The sequence below is a fragment of the Lipotes vexillifer genome, unplaced genomic scaffold (genome assembly GCF_000442215.2).
Source record: "Lipotes vexillifer unplaced genomic scaffold, Lipotes_vexillifer_v1.1 scaffold796, whole genome shotgun sequence".
NCBI lineage: Eukaryota > Metazoa > Chordata > Mammalia > Artiodactyla > Lipotidae > Lipotes > Lipotes vexillifer.
Window position 1 is genome coordinate 2,785,394 of NW_006773072.1, and position 16,723 is coordinate 2,802,116.

Consider the following 16,723-nt stretch of genomic DNA (forward strand, 5'->3'; position numbering starts at 1 on the left):
CTTTCCCTAGCAGGTGTGTTTCACCTATTCTTGTCATTTGTGTTTTCTGATATCATTAGTGACTCCCTATTTCAAACCAAGTCAGGTCTGTGTAATCTGGATCTTTTGTATTTTACCTAACCAGTTCTCAAATCCATTTAAATATAGCCTCACTGTTTAGGTAGACTATGCTTGTTTCCATCTCTTGCCTTCATATCATTTTCCTCTTCTGGAAAATTCTTCTTTGTTTGTTGTGTCTCTATAAATGCAGACAGTTCTTCAGGTTTCAATTTGTCTTCCTAAGAGAAGCAGTCCATTGTTGAAGGCCTCTTATAGTATCCTGCATTGTACTGACGTGCAGAAGCCACGTCAGTGAATAATATATTTCCTGTAGTGGAACAGGCATGAGCTTTGCAATCCTCTACTCAGATTTTCACTCTGGCAGTTTACCAGCAGTGATCTCTCTGAGCTTTGGTTTTCTTATGTATAAAATGGGAATAATACTTAGGCTAGAACCCGGTTTTGTGAGTTAAATGGAGCAAAATAAAGTATTTAAATTATAAAGTTGAAAGTTAAATATAGGAGACACATTGAATGCCATCTGTGTGCCAGCCATTAAGTCATATGGTTGGTTATGGAGTTAATGTTAATGGAAGCACAGTCTACAGGCTAACGGAAACATTAAAAAATATTTTTTCAACAAGATAGGTGGTAGCAAAGAGTATAAGGAGCCACAGAGGCAAAAGAAAGGAAAGATAACTAGACTTGTATGTAGGTGGAGAGGTTTGGGGGACATAGAATATATATGTTAATTAAAGTGGTGGTCTTTGAATGTTTTTTTGACTGTGACCTCTCTGTAGGAATTTTGAAAAATTGTAATTCATTTCTGGTACCTGGAGATCTGGAGACAAGATTTAAGTGTATTTTGTTTATTTAAGAGGAAGTTGGAGTGAGTCATCTAAGGAAGTTGGAGTGAGGAAGAGGGAAAAGTAGGGAAGGGGAGGAAAAAGCCAAGGTAATATGCACAATTGAGAACAGTGCTATGGGCAGTGGGGCTTTGATTCTGCCATTTGAAATTGTTCATCATAAATGTAAACAGTTGCAAAGAGTGTGATTTCTAATTTATAAATATTGGCCTATTAAAATCAACCTGTTATCATTTTTAAATGTATGCAATAGAATCAGTACAATTTTGCTACTTACCAACATCTATTTTAAAAATACATGAGCAAGCTCTTCTTTAACATTTGAAAATTTTACAGATTTTATATTCTGTTTTCTGCCTTTCCAGTTTGCTTCCTAATAGAATGTTATCTTCTTTTATACTTACAGGACTTTGTCATCCTCTTGTACTTTTGTCCACAAAAGTCCACACAAAAAAGTAAATTGCATTTTTAAAACGTATTTATAGGCTTCTTAATAGAGTATCAAAATACATGAAGCAAACACTAATATCACTGAATAGAAAATAGAAAAATCTGCAATTATAGTTGAAGATTTTAGCCCTCCTTGAACACTAATTGATAGAACAGGTAGACAGAAAATCAGGATAGAAGGCTTGAACAAAGATGAACACTCAACTTGACCTAATTGACATTGATAGAATGTTCCACCCAACAACATGAGAATACAAATTTCCTTTTTAATACACATGGAACACTCAAAAAGATGGACTACATACTAGACTATAAAACAGGTCTCAACTCATTTAAAATTGAAATGCATAACATGTTCTCCAACAATAATGAAATTAAACTGGAAATCAGTATTAGATAACTGAAAAAACCCCAAAGTGTTTGGAAATTATCACATACTTATAAAACAATCCATGACTCAAAAAAGTTACAAGTAAAATTAGAAAATATTTTTAATTGAATGAAAATGAAAATACATCATGTTAAAATTTGTGGGATGCAGCTCAATATTAGAGGGAAATTTACAGTTTCAGATGCTTATAATAAAAAGCAAGGTACAGATTTTAACTAGACTTGTCATTTTTCAATATATACAAATATTGAATCTTATTGTACACCTGAAACTAATGTCAATTATACCTCAGTTTAAAAAAATAGACATTTTAAATATATAAGGTACAAAACCACTGGTTTAAGATTAAAAAAAAAACTAGAAAAACAAAACCAAAATAAATGGAAAAGGAAAGAAATGTGCTGAAATCAATGAAATACTAAATGGACGAATAGTAGGGAAGCATCAATATAAATGAAAAAGCTGATTCTTTGCACAGAACGATAAAATTGGTTAACTCCTACATAGACTGATCGGAAATTAGAATGGAAGCGGGAACATTAAAACATCTAACATACAATTTTTTTTAAAAGGGTATTATGAAAAACCAGTGCCAATAAGTTTAACAGCTTACATGAAACAGAGAAATTCCTCAAAAGATACAAGTTAGCAAAACTGACTCAAGAAATTAAATAAATTGAATTTGAAATTGAAAATGTTCCCTCAGAACTCCAGGCCTTGTGCTCTATAGCCCTCAAGCCACAACTACTGAGCCCGCGTGCCACAACTACTGAAGCCCATGTGCCTAGAGCCCATGCTCCACAACAAGAGAAGCCACTGCAATGAGAAGCCCGCGCACTGCAATGAAGAGTAGCCCCTGCTTGCTGCAACTAGAGAAAGCCCGCGCCTAGCAACGAAGACCCAACGCAGCCAAAAATAAACAAATTAAAAAAAAAAAAAAAGACCCAATCCCTTCTTTAAAAAAAAAAAAAAACTCCAGGCCTAAATGTGACTTCTATCAAACATTTAAGGAAGAAAACTTGATTTTACACAAGCACTGACAGAAAATAGAGAAGAAAGGAACACTTGTTTCAAGACCAACTTTGACCTCATGCCAGAACCAGAAAAAACACTGCAAGGAAAGGAAATTACAGACTAATACATACCCCTTTTGAACATAGACACAGTCCCCACAAAATATTAGCAATGTGAACCCAGTCATATACAATAAGGATAATATATCAAGATCAAGTTGGGTATTCCACAGCAATACCAATACAAGGAAACCAATACAAAGTTGGTTTAATGTCAATAAAATAATGAAATTATGTTAATCTCACTAAATTAAGATAAAGGTTTTCATAAATTTCAGCATCCATTCATGATTAAAAACTACCAGAAAAGGAATAGAAAAGAATTTGCGTAACAGTATAGGGCATCTATCAAGAAACTTAAATCTCATAATGGTGAATGAATACTTTTCTCTAAGGAACAAGTCCAGAATATCCACTATCACCATTATTATCCAACATTAATCTGGAGGTCCTGCTAGTGCAATATGGCACTGGGCAATAAAGGAGGAAAAATAAAAGGCATAGCACTTGGAAAGGAAGAAGAAACATTTGCAGGTAACGTGCTGTGTACCTGGAAAAGTCTAAGGAGCCTGTCAAAATGCCACTAGAACTAATGTTTCTGTACATTAGCAAGGAGATATTGGAAATTAGAATTTTTTAAATGCCATTTTTCAATAGCATAAAAAAAATACTTAACAGTAAATCTGAAAACATGCAGAACCTGTACACAGAAAACTATGAAACAATGCCTAGAATAAAGATGGGATAAATGAATAGAAAGATACACTAAGAACATGGATTGGAAGACACAGTACTGTTAACATATGTCAGTTCTCCCAAAATGGATTGATAGATATAATGCAGTCCCGAGTAAAATCCCAGCAGACTTTTTGAAATAGAAATTAGTGAACTGATTCTAAATTTTATATGGAAATGTAAAGGACCTAGAATACCCTGAACAATTTTGAAAAGGAAGAACTAACGTTGAGGGACATATGATTTCCGATTTGGTGGCTTAATGAGCTGTAGTAGCCAAGACACTGTAGAAGTAGCATAGAGAGAGATGGAGACTGATAGATAGTGCAGAATAGGGACTCTAGAAATGGACCTAAGAAAATACGGTCAGTTGAATGAAGCAGAGCTCGTGTTGTTCCACATCCTTCCTTGCCAGTGTTTATTTGGTGTTTGCCAATGTTTTGGATGTTAACCATTTTAATAGGTGTGAAGTGATAAAACCTTTTAATTTGCAAGTAGATATCCAATTGCTCCAGTGCCTTTTGTTAAAAATATTATTTTCCCTTTGAATTACCTAGGTCCCTTTGTCAAAAATCAATTGACCATAATTATGTAGGTTTATTTCCACACTCTTCCCATTGATCTATATGTCCCTAGGCAAATGTCACACTATCTTGATTACCGTAGCTTAAGAGTAAGGTTTGGAATCAATTGGATGGTGTAATTCCTTTAATTATGTTCTTTCTTACCTGTTTTTGCCAACTTTGGTTTTTTTGCAATTCTATAAAAGTTTTAGGATCAGATTTTGTTACCTTCTTTTAAAAACCTGCTGGAATTTTGACAGGAATTGCACAGAATCAACATATCAGTTACCATTCTAACATTATTGAGTCTTTTGATCCAAGAGCATGCTGTGTTTCTCCATTTGTTTAGGACTTCTGTATTTTTTTTTTCAGCAAAATTTTGTAGTTTTCAGTGTTCAGATTTTGCACTTGTTAAGTTTATTTCTAAGTGTTTTCTTCTTTTTGATGATATTGTAAATGGAACTGTTTCCTCAATTTTGTTTTCAGATGTTTAATTACTAGAATATAAATAAAATTGATTTTTTATATCTTGTATCCTATGACATTGTCAAACTGACTTATTAATCCTAGAATTTTTACGTATTTCCAAATATTTTCCAGGGAGGAAACTAAGGTATAGGTAAATGAAATGTAAGGAGATCAGGAGACTATTGAGAAGCTCCATCTTAAAGCCACAAATGGAGGGCTCATAGTAAGAGTGAGGGGGAACCATTCCTTTATAGGGGAGCAAAATTTGCCACCCCCAAATGTCTCTTCGGCAATGTGGGTTCTTTTGAGCTGAAAACAATCAAGGCCCAAAAGACTCAGGAAGAAACTTTGAGCTTCCTCGTAACTGCCTAAGAGAATTTAGATACAGGGCTTGTTCCAGAACAGAGCTATCACTGGAGATCTCTGCAAAGAATATGGGCTGAGTCGGGTGGGGGAACTCAGCAGGGCCTGGAGATCAGAGTCCACTCTGGGTCTCATTGTCTCTGCTTGGCCCAGCAAGCATTTGTTTACCAAACATTTGCTTTTCCATCTCCATGCCAATTGCTTTCCTCCCCTTTGAAGTCCCAGATCGCTACCCCTAATATCCTTATTTGTCTGTAGCTGAAGATACTATTTAAGGTGAGGATTTAGGCCATTTTGGCACATTATTCACTTCTTGTGGGTCTCTCCCATGTGTACATGTTATTAAACTTTTGATTTTCCCGTTAATTTGTCGCATGTTGACTTAATTCTTGGACTAGCGAGAAGAACCTAGAAGAGTAAAGGAAAATGTCTTCTCTACAACACCTTGAATGGGCCATTGTGTGGGATGCTTACAGAAAATCTAGATAGATGTGAGAAGATTGGATCAGGAGGATCAGCACAGAATACTCCAAGTAATTTCAGTGAGTTTCAAGGTGAGGCAGCCACCTTCATGCAGAGGTAGAAGTACAGATAGTACTTATGCCCTGAGGAACATGCCTGAGAAATTTATCAAATGTTGACTCTAAAGTTAAGGCACACAGATAAGAAACCCATTGAAGGGAAGCCGGGCAGAACAAGACAGCATCCATGTTCGGTTTCTTGATTGGATGGCAGGATGCCTTGACTGTGACAGCAGAGGAAATGGCAGCAGACAAGATTGGACTGAATAACTGATGCTCTGCCAGTCCCTGAGCTTCATGATTTTTATCTCTTCCAACTTGAGAGACCCAAAAGGACAAAACCTAAGGACATACATGAGACATAGATGTTAAATATATGTATTTTCCATAAGGAAAAGGGGAAAGAGAGAAACTCAAATCCAGCGAACAATACCAGTCAAAATGAACCAGAGAAGAGAAGTGAGTGACTTGAAAAGCTATTTAAAGCATTAGAAAATAGGCTGAGCCTTCCTGAAAGCAAGAGGAGAGCCACCATGGAAATTAAAATGTCAGCATCATATTCCTCTGTTGCAGAAAATAATATAGCAAAACACATACTGCTCAAGACCTGAAGATTTGAAAGTGAGGAGGAGCAGTGATTCAGGAGCATCAGGCTTCTGGCTGCAAACAAAGAAGAGCAAAGAGCATTGCTCACCACCCAGTTCTACGAGGATTAAGTTGTCAGGCATTGCAGTCAATGACTCACTATGCACCCTGCGAGGAACTCAGGATGAAGAACAGAATGAGGCTCTCTGTGCTTTGGGAAAACAGGCCCCTTAGATAAGATACTTAGATGTATATCTCAGGAAGAATTTTAATGAACCCAGATTCTTGCAGCTTCCCGTACACAGAAAAGCACTAAATTATTAACTCAAGGTATCTGTTCTTTGTGACTAGCAGTAGTCTTTTACCAAGATGTATGCCTGCCTACATGTATTCCCTGGCCAAAAAGCATTTAGAAGCTGGTTTCTCCACTACATCTTCAGAACTACTAAAAGGCCATCTCCCAGGCTACAGTCCTCAGCAAGATTCCTGAATAAAAAAAACTCACAACTCTTACATTGGGCATTTTTCTTTCAGTTGACATGGTCCCACCAGTTCCATGGTGCCATGGACTTCAAAAGCTTCAATGAGCTGAGAATGATTCTACAGCTGAGAAAAATGGTGATGAGGAGGAAACATTGCCAAGGCTAAGGTTTAAGAGGGTGGCAAAATTCCAGGACAGCCGTCAGCGTGGGACAAGGCTGTGAATGACTGCCCACCCAAGCTAGTGGTTGAGGTATTGCCAGATAAACACCTGCCTTCAGTGCAGCACATTGAGCTTAAAGAGGAGATAGAAGTTGAGATTTTAAATATGTTGAAGGGAAAGAAATGCACCTTAAATGAGACTGATGTCTGGTTCTCCCACCACTGGAAATTTCTCAGTTTTACAGGAAAAAGAACATTGAATGCTTATTGTGTGCCAGGCTCTGCACTATGCATCTTATATTTATGTATTTAGTAATCACATCCTCCTATGAGTTTGGGCATTAATAACATTACAACTTCATAGATGGAAAAACTGGGGCATGGAGAGATCAAGTAGCTTATCCAAGGTCATGCCATTGGTACTCTTGGTAGGATCTCACTGAGGTGGGAGTAGGACTACTCTGATAGATGATCTTTTCCTCTCCAAGACTAAGGCATTCTGCTTTTAATGGTTAAGACTATTGGATTTATGGATGGAGGAGTATGTTAGAGAATTGTTAGAAGGTAAATGCCCTGCCTTGTTCCTGGTTTTCAGTCCATGGGAAGGGATTTTCCCCTAAGTGCTCTTGGCCTCTTATTCCACCCCTCACTTTTCCATGGATGTTGTAGTTAACTAGTTTGGCAGGTAACTTTCCCTTTTTTCTAATGTAAACATTGTGCTATAAATTTCCCTCTCAGTACTGCTTTAACTGTGTCCCACAAATTTTGATACGTTGTGTTTACATTTTCATTCACTTCATATTTTTAAATTTCCCTTGAGACTTCTTCTTTGACCCATGGATTATTTACAAGTCTGATGTTTAGTTTTTTGAAAATTTTGTTCAAACAACTGTTGTCTTTCTGGCATTGATTTCTAGTTCTTTTCCATTGTAGTCAGAGCATGACATCAGATCTTTTATATTTGTTGAGATTTGTTTTATGACCCAGGATATGATCTTAGTATATGCCCCATGGGTGTTGAGAAGACTGTGTATTCTGCTCTTGTGGGGTGGAGTGTTCTGTGAATGTTGATTAGATCCTCTGGTTGATGGTGCTGTTGAGTTCTTCCGTGTCCTTGATACATTTCTGTCTAGTTGTTCAGGTTGGGTCATTTTTATTGTTCTGTCTTCAAGTTCATGAATTCTTTGCTCTGTTCCTTCCACTTTATTGTTTAACCCGTATATAAAGTTTTTTATTTTGGTTATTTTATTTTTTAGCTCTAAAATTTCCATATGGTTCTTTTTTACATCTTCTGTTTCTTTGTTCGTGACTATGCCTTTACTGAAACTTTCTATAGTCTCACTTGTTTTGAGTATGTTCATAATCGTTCGTTGAAGCATTTTTATGATGACTGCTTTAAAACTCTTTTAAAATAATTTTAATATATGTATCATCTTGGTATTGGCATTTGCTGATTGTCATTTCTCATTCTAGTTGATATTTTCCTGATTCTTGGTAGGATGAGTGATTTTTGGTCAAAATCTGGACAGTTTGGGTGTGTGTTAAGAAAATCTAGATCTTATTAAATCTTCTGTTTTAGTAGAACTCTTGACATCACTGAGGTGGGAGAAAAGGGACACCACCTCATTGCTGTTCGTAAGGATAGATGTCCAAATTCTTGCTCCATCTCCATTGCCACCTGACAGATATCAGTTGGTTGGGTGTAGGAGTTTAGGCTCCCCTGTCGGTCAATGCTGATGCAACCCTAGCTGGGAGGTTTGGCATCCTTACTATTGCTGGCTGGGAGTGGGTGGAAGTTCAGGCTGCCCACGTGGTCTCTACTGACCCCACAGAGAGAGGGGGCTCATTCCAGCCCAACTGGGGTAAAAATTCTGGCTTCTCACATGGCCTCTCAGTCACCACCCTGGTGAGGCCTTGGAGAGCCTCCTTAACTTGGCAAGGGTGGAATTCCCAAGTCTCCCCCGCTGGCTTTTGCTGGCATGGGTTGGGCTGAAGCCACAGTGTTGTCCTGTGAGGGTTGCTGGAATAGAGCAATTATTGTCTAAAAGTTTTCTGTCTTGCCAGGCTGCCCTTTCCTGGACCTTTGTCTCGAAAAGCTTTTCTCGGGGCTTTTTTGGGGGTCTGTGCTTATTGGCATTTCTGGTTGCTGTCTTCTCTAACACCCAGTCTGAGATACATGAGGCAAAATAACATTCAGGGAACTTGCTACCATATTGTTCCTCTGGTCCTGAGGTTGCTTGATGGCTGTCTTCTTCTATCCATCTTTTAGTGTCTTCTTCTGTTTGTGTTACATATAATATCCAGGGGTTTTAGATGTACTTAGCAGGAGGAATAGGGAAAAAATGTGTCTATTCCATCTTCTGGAAGCAGAAGTCTAGTTCCAGGAATTTTGATTATTGCTCTGGCAACCAAGGAGAAAGAGGAATGTGGCTTTGAGTCACTGGTTATGTGGGAGATGAGAGTAGCTGTCCAAGTCAGTGGCAGGGGACCCAGCAACATGGCAGCAAGTGGAGTTCTAGGAGAGATGGCTGGTAAGCAGTTCTCTGTGGTGGGCCAGAAAGAGTGGCATCCGATGTTTGTTTTGAAGCAATTTCCTCCTCTGGATTCCAATTATTCTCCATTTCCCCCAAATCTCCAGTAGATGCTTATTATACCTAGCACCCTAGTCTTCAAGAATGAAGGAGATGAATGAGAAGACTATGTGATTGTATTTGGATCGAGGAGGGAGGGAGAGGTGACAAGGCCAGTGGTGAAGAGCCTGCCAGAGTGATGGAGGCCTGAGCCAGGAGCAGACTGGGGGAGACCAGACCAGGGCACTGCCACTCAGAGTTACCACAAAAGCTTGTACGTCCTCCCAGCTCAGGGGGTATCAGGTGAGAGCAGTGACAAGGAGCTGAGTCATCATGAGAAAGGGGTTTTCATGGTGAGGAGGCAGCGTCTTGGTGTGGCTCTCTCCAAGCTTACCGCTCCATCGCTTGGGTGGAGAGAAGCACCTCTCCTTCCAGGTATGCGTCATGCTGACTCTGAAGGAAGCCCATGCAGCTCTGGCCCACTGGCTGCACACTTACACCCTCATTGACTCCACTCTGTTGCTTGCCAGAGGCCAGACCAGCGAGAATGACTCAGCACACAGGCTGACCTGTGCAAGGTCCGTGCATGTGTGTTGGGGACGGTAGGAAGCATGGTGAGTGGGGTTTCTGGTAGACCTCTAACCGTGGTTTCAATGTTTTAGAAAACTCGTCTGCTTTAGAATACCTGGACCTGGAGAGATGGCAGGGGCTGCAGAAAGCTACGCTTATTATATTGTTACAGGGTCTCCATAGCATGTGTAGAACTACCCCGTGTAATGGGGGTAGCAAGGGGCCACAGGGGGGGAGTTCTAATTTTCCAGTAAATGCCAACACATCTTCTCAAATCACCTTTGCCTGAAATCTAAGTCTCGTTGTTAGTTATCTCCCTGGCCCCACGGCCAAGTGCTCTTCAAGACCTGCCCACGCTTCCTTCTGAGCACCTGTGGAGGGAGCCTCCATCCCCTACCCCTTCCCGTGGAGAAGCAAATGGAGAAAAGACTGATGTGCAGGCTTCGTGTGGAAGACACGGTTCCTGCTCTTTTTTGGTTGGCGACATCCGAAGTCCTGGGACAGAAGGGAAAGGAGGATAAATATGAATATGAATGTGTGTGTGTGTGTGTGTGTGTGTGTGTGTGTGTGTGTGTGTGTCTGGTTTCTCTCACTAAAATTTGTATAGTCTGTATTAATGGTTCTGCCTGTTTTGTCCTCTGCCATATTCTCATTGCCCAGAATACTGTCTGCTACACTTTTGGGCTCTAAAGAAACATTGTTGGAAGGAAAGAAGGAAGGGAGGGAGGGAGGAAGGAAGGAGGAAGGAAGGAGGGGGAAGGGAGGCGGGGTTGCCTTTCCTTCATGGTTGGCCTGAGCCTGTTGCCCAGAAAGCCACAGAGCTTTGGCCTTTACCCCTGAAGATGAATTTTGAAGCCGTGCCCCCCATTTCTCCTCCCCGACAGCTGCACAAGATTCTCATCGCCCACTGGCCACATGAGTGTCCTCAGAGGGAGCAGACGCAGGTGGAGGACCTCCTCGTGGCCAGCAGAGAAAACAGGGCGGCTCCGCTTCACTGAGCGCCGGTGGCGGGTGGGCTGGGGGCACCCCCATCAGCTCTATAAAGGCTCCCTGGCCAGAGCCCAAGGAGGCAGCGGCTTCTACCTCTTCGTCCCTGGGAGGGCCCCAGGAAAATGGCCCTGGCCCTGGTGGTCTTCAGTCTGCTGGGCTCAGCCTGCTTGGTGTCAGCCAACAGCATTGGTGAGTCCCGAGCCTGAGGACATGGAGCGTTGGGTCAGGAGGGAGCTCTCAGGCCAGCCCCTTGTTAGCCAGGATTTGCCCAGGGCCTTGGAACCTCTGTGATCTCAGTTAATCCCCACGGTGTCCTGAGCTCAGTAACTTGCTCTTCCCTTTTCAGATGAAGAGACAGAGGGTCTTGAGAGGGAAACTGGATGGTCTGAGGTCACGGAGTCGGTGATTTGTGGAGAGGAGATGGGAAACCAGATCTTCCTCGTCGGATTCTAGCTCTCCCCCACCCCACCCTGTTAGCAAATTCTGGCATTGCCCTTGTTTTTTTAATTCTCTTAGCGATCTCAAGTACTAGGTTATCCATGTGGGGTATTTGAGAAATAGTCAGCAGGTAGTGAAAACACAAATCTACCCGTGGCATGAAATAGACCTAGCTGCGGCTCAGCCGCTTAACCTTTGACTTCGGATAAGTCTCAGCTTGCTTCCTCGCTGGGAAAGTAAGCAGTTGTGATTGTGATTTCTGCATAAGCTCCTGCATGTTACACGCATTCTCCATGGAAAATAAGGCACATGGGAGTTATTTTGTATTCCCATGTGGGACCAGGAAGGTGCTCTGTCCGCAGGGAGTGCCTTGATAAATTCAAGAGCACCTCCTTTATGGTGTTCTGACCTGACCCGACTGCTCCCTGGGGGAACGTGCAATCCAAGGGTTCATTTTGAATCCTTCTCTTGCCAGCTGTATGATCTTGAACAGACGACATTCCCTGCCCAAGTCTTAGGGCCACATGGGTAGGGTGGAGATAATGCCTCCCAGGGGATTACGGGAGCTAATGTCATACTTGGAAAAAGTGTGAGTAGCTGCAAAATTGCAAGTTAGAACATACTTGATGATGGTGCTAGAAATAAAACCCGGAAGAGCATCTGTGCCTTTAGGGAGCCCGTCTCTCTTACTGGAATCCAGACCAGCAACTCCTCTCTGATGAGTCACTTCCTTTGTGCAGAGTACCAGGTGGACGCCCAGCCTCTCCGTCCGTGTGAGCAGCAGAGGGAGGCGGCCTTTCTGAAGGGAGCAGACTACGTTCCCCAGTGCGCTGAGGATGGCAGCTTCCAGTAAGGCCTACTCCAGCCATGTGGCCTCAGGGGCCTTGGAGGCCTTAAAGCACATCTCATCCTGTCCCCTGTCCACCCTTCCCGCCCTCCCTTTACTTTCCTCCTTGAACGTGAGATGTGGCTACTGTCACCTGGAGGGTGCCTGCCACTCAGATCCTCAGACTAATCAACACTGAGTCATCTGACCCAGAGTGCCCCAACCCATGCTTCATTCCAGCCAGAACCAAAGATGTCCCCCCGTTCCTGCCAAAGCCTTTACCCTAATGACTTTAATAAGGGGCGCAGGGGCGGGGAGATCAAACGATCGATGCTTTGGCGCCTCTTCTCCTCCCTGCGCCCTCTTGATGAGTCAGAGGTGGAGGGAAGCAGGGGCCTCTGAACGTTCAGGTCAGTGGCTGCCTGCAAGCTGTGCTGAGTTCGGCTCTCTGGGCTGCATGACTCTGTCTCCCCACTGGGCTCCTCTCTGAAAGGGGTTTTCGGCTGCCCTAACAAGAACCTGGGGCCCGGGACTCTCTCCCGGCAGAGTGGAGTGATAACACACAGGAACCCTTTGCATGTGTTTCACTTTCCCCACACTGTTCCAGCCACGTGTGAACGAGGGGAACTCCGTCTCTAGGGCTGTGTTCTGGGAAACATCCCTGAGACATCTGTCAGCCCCCCACCCCACCTCCATTTTATTCACAAGCTTGCTTTGTATGCCTAACAAAGCTCTTACCTACTCTTGAGAGTGCAAAGGCCAGTCCCTGCTTGGAGCTCTGGGAATTCTGGAGCAGAGGATGGTTCACCTTTGCCGCCTTATTTAATCAGTATCTAGCTGTTCCCGTGTCTCTTTCCTGGCCACGTGCAGGTTCAAGCCAGCCCTGCTCCTCCTCAGAAGGTTTTGCATACGAAGTTCTCTTTACCTGGAACACCTTTTACCTTCTTAGGCCCCTGGTGTAACACCTGTCCGCCCCTCCACCTCAGTTTAGCCATCACTTCCCCTTGGAGACCCACGGAGCGCTTCCTGAGTAACAATAACCCAGGCCACTGTCTGCCCACTCCTGGTCCACGTAAGGGGCACCTTTATCCCCTGCAGCCTCCATGGGGCAGGAGCGTGGACGCCAGGGTGGCCTTTGCTACAGGGCTGGCAGACTGGCCTGGTGGAGAATGAATGTGCGGGGCTGTCACAGGTGTCAGCGCTTTCCCTTTCTCTGGTCACCTGCCCTGCTCCACACCACTCTTCCCAGTTTAAATGAATTAAAGCTTGGAGGGATGGAAAGGAAGAAGAAAGGTACCTGACTGTGTCTCCTGCCCCCAGGACTGTCCAGTGCGGGAAGGATGGAGGCTCCTGCTGGTGTGTGGACGCCGACGGCAGGGAAGTGCCTGGCAGCCGGCAGCCTGGGCGGCCTGCATCCTGTAAGTTGGCAGGGGGGACCCGCTGGGGACAACTCACATCCTGGGTAGAGCACTAGGCTTGGGTGTGTCAAGGGTGAGTCTCCCCATGGGCTGCTGGATCTTCCCCTTTGAATTCGACCCTGTCTCCTACAGGACTGCTGTGAAAATCAACTTGACAAGTCATTTGTTTAGCTAATCGCCTCTGAATTCCCCCATGTGCCAGGCTCGGTGCCTGGTGCTAAGGAAGCAACAGGGAGCAGACATCAAAGGTCTCTGAAACCAGAAAGCAGCCATGTGCACAGGAAGTGTTCTTTCACCTGGGGTGTTTCTAAAATTTGAGACTGAGGTGAAAACTTTCCTGTTAAAATGATTGTTACGATGAGTAGTCAAAGAAAGCCCAGTCCCCATTTAAAGCATGTCACAGTTCAGCCTAAAACAAAGGTCAGTTTACACTGGTCATCTTAAAATTGTGAAACTGAGCTTGGAACCACTTATCCTTTAATGGAGCAAAGCTCTGTTTTGGGCACTGGTTTTGGGGGCCAGCATGCTGCTGGGTCCCATGCTCTCACTGGGTTCTTGTTCCTTGTCTGTAACAAGAATATAGTATCTGCTGTAGGATCAACTGTGATGGTTGAGAGAATTTAAAATGCACATAAGACGCCCGGCCCACAGCAGGTATTCAATAGGAGCAGTAATCACTGATGTCACTAGTCCTCATGCACCTGAAGAAGGCAGTTGTATTTTAATTCTGTAGATAACGTGAGTGGGGCACAGAGAGGTGACAGACTTCCCCAAGGTCACACAGCAAGTGTGCGGGGCAAGTTGAATTCAGACAAGCTGTCAACAGCCAGCCTGTACTCCATTCACACTGCACCTCTGCAGCGCCAGGGCTGTGGGGTGTCCTGGGGACCCATGGGACACGATGAAATCTGCCCTTCCAAGCTCGGTCCGCAGGATATCAGGAGAAATCCTGGGATACAGAGTTGGGCAGTTGGAACGCTGGTCCTGAGGCTGTTGCCAGCTCATCGAGCACCCATGGGCTGAGGGAAGGACCACCCTGCCTTTCCGCCTCTGGGGAGGGAGAGGGGTCCTCCTGGGCTACGACCCCTACGTCGTCCCTGCTGTCCTGCTCTGACGCCGCTCTTTGTTGCCACAGGTCTGTCGTTCTGCCAGCTGCAGAAGCAGCAGATCTTACTGAGCAGCTACATCAACAGCACGGCCACATCCTACCTCCCTCAGTGTCAGGATTCGGGGGATTACGAGCCCGTGCAGTGTGACCTGCGATGGGAGCAGTGCTGGTGCGTGGACACGGAAGGGATGGAGGTGTACGGGACCCGCCAGCACGGGAGGCCGACACGATGTAAGTCCCACCGGCACCAGCACCCCATGAGGAGGCGGAGGCTGTGTGCGGCCTCCCATATCGGAACCAAAACGGGATCAGAGCTCCCCGAGAAAAGGCAGAGGACCTGGCCCTCGACACAGAGAAGGAAGGGATTTTAGGAAGGTTTTATCCCTTCTGATAGTTCCATGTGGTGGACAGCAACATTCACCGGCTGATCATTAGAAGAGTAAGTAGGATTTCAAGGAGCATCTCCTGTCCCAGGCCTTAGTCCCTGTTTGGGATGCTGTCACGAGTGTAGTATGAACCCATGCACCTACACTGCAGAAGCGTACACACCTCCTTGTATGGAAGAATTAAAAATTGTTTTCTTGGAAATGTTTAGGTCCAGGGAGCTGTGAGATAAGAAACCGCCGTCTCCTCCACGGGGTGGGGGACAAGTCCCCGCCCCAGTGTTCTCCAGACGGAGCCTTCATGTCTGTGCAGTGCAAGTTCGTCAACACCACGGACATGATGATCTTCGACCTGCTCCACAGCTACAACAGGTAAGGGCTGCTGGGCCCCTGAGCGTGCTTGTCATGGGCCATCCCTTCCCATCTCCTGCCAAAGCTCCCGCTCGCTTTGGGACTGTATGCTGGGACGCACACGTGCTCACGTGTGTGTGTGTGTGTGTGTGAGACATGCAGTCCGTGGGAACGGACAGAGGCCTCACGCTCCTTTGCTGTGACGGACGTCTGAAGGGCTACAGCATTCCCCACAAAGCGGGCTGGCAATAGCTATTCAGATTAAAACTAGGCGAACCTTCTGGCCCAGCCAGCCTATGGAGATAAAAACACCAGAATGTGAAGATGTATGGACTAGGATGTCTACTGCATTGTTTTTTATTGTAGCCAAAAACTGGGAACAAAGTGGCTGACAGCCCAAGATGGATGGCTGGATAAATGTGTACCTGCCATAAATATTTCTGCAGCCCTTTAAAAAAATGCAAATCAACTATTCTAGTTGATTCGGAGAGGATTCTGCTGCCCATTAAGATAATATGATACACAAGGTACAGATAATGTAAGAGGATTTAATTTTTAGAAAGCAAACATCAGACAGGTCCCTTCATGTGCATATGTGGTTATATATTATGTTCATATTATGTGATCATGCTTGTGTCCATATAGGATTAGGTGAGTGCAGAGAAAAATATCAATAAGCACATACTGTGTGGTTATTACAGCCACCTTGAGGGTCAGGTTGCTGTGGAGAAGGGAACCAGCAGAAAAGGAAAAATGATGGCTCCATAAAAAACGTGGACCGTTTTTATAAATTGCATGTATGTTTGCACTTATCAATGAGTTTAAAGATTTAAATAACAAATATAAAAAGGGAGATGCATCATAGATCTTGGCCCAAATAACTGGATAGCTTCTGGTTATTCAAGATGGCTACTTTATTACTGTAAAGGGCTCTCACAGACTTCAGATATAATTGAAACATTCTGAGTGAAAATAAATAAGAATATTAGTCTGTGAATACTGATAGGAATTCTCTTGGAGAACCTGAGCCTTTATGTGGCTGGCTTTCAAAACAACAAGTTTCTTTCCCTATGAGAGAGAGGCATGTGCCCGGAGGGGTCACAGATAAAAACCTGTGACCAAGAACTGTCCCAGAGATAAGTCTCTTTTGAGCTGCATAGTGTTTTAAAAACTGGGGGATTTTAAGTAGAATCCTGTGAAATTTCTGTTTGTGTAAAAATAGTTGAACATCAGCAATTTTATATGTTCTACGTAATACACAAACTTCTGAATTCCTGATTCTGAAGAACAAGGGTGAGGGCTACATGCATTGTCGCATGGCACCAAGAAGCTGGTTCTCTTTGGACTGAGCGCACACACCACCACCACCCGCG

General features: G+C 43.8%; 1 protein-coding gene across 1 annotated transcript in view; it reads left to right on the forward strand.

Moving 5' to 3' along the window:
- Positions 1-10,910: 10,910 nt before the first annotated feature.
- The window catches only part of TG (thyroglobulin), a 249,251-nt gene continuing 243,438 nt past the window's right edge, over positions 10,911-16,723 (forward strand). Inside the window, exons 1-5 of the mRNA XM_007447997.1 lie at positions 10,911-11,015; positions 12,005-12,113; positions 13,411-13,508; positions 14,644-14,847; positions 15,212-15,371. Of these exons, the coding sequence (XP_007448059.1) occupies positions 10,949-11,015; positions 12,005-12,113; positions 13,411-13,508; positions 14,644-14,847; positions 15,212-15,371 (638 nt within the window). The 5' untranslated portion in view covers positions 10,911-10,948. The remainder of the gene's footprint in view (positions 11,016-12,004; positions 12,114-13,410; positions 13,509-14,643; positions 14,848-15,211; positions 15,372-16,723) is intronic.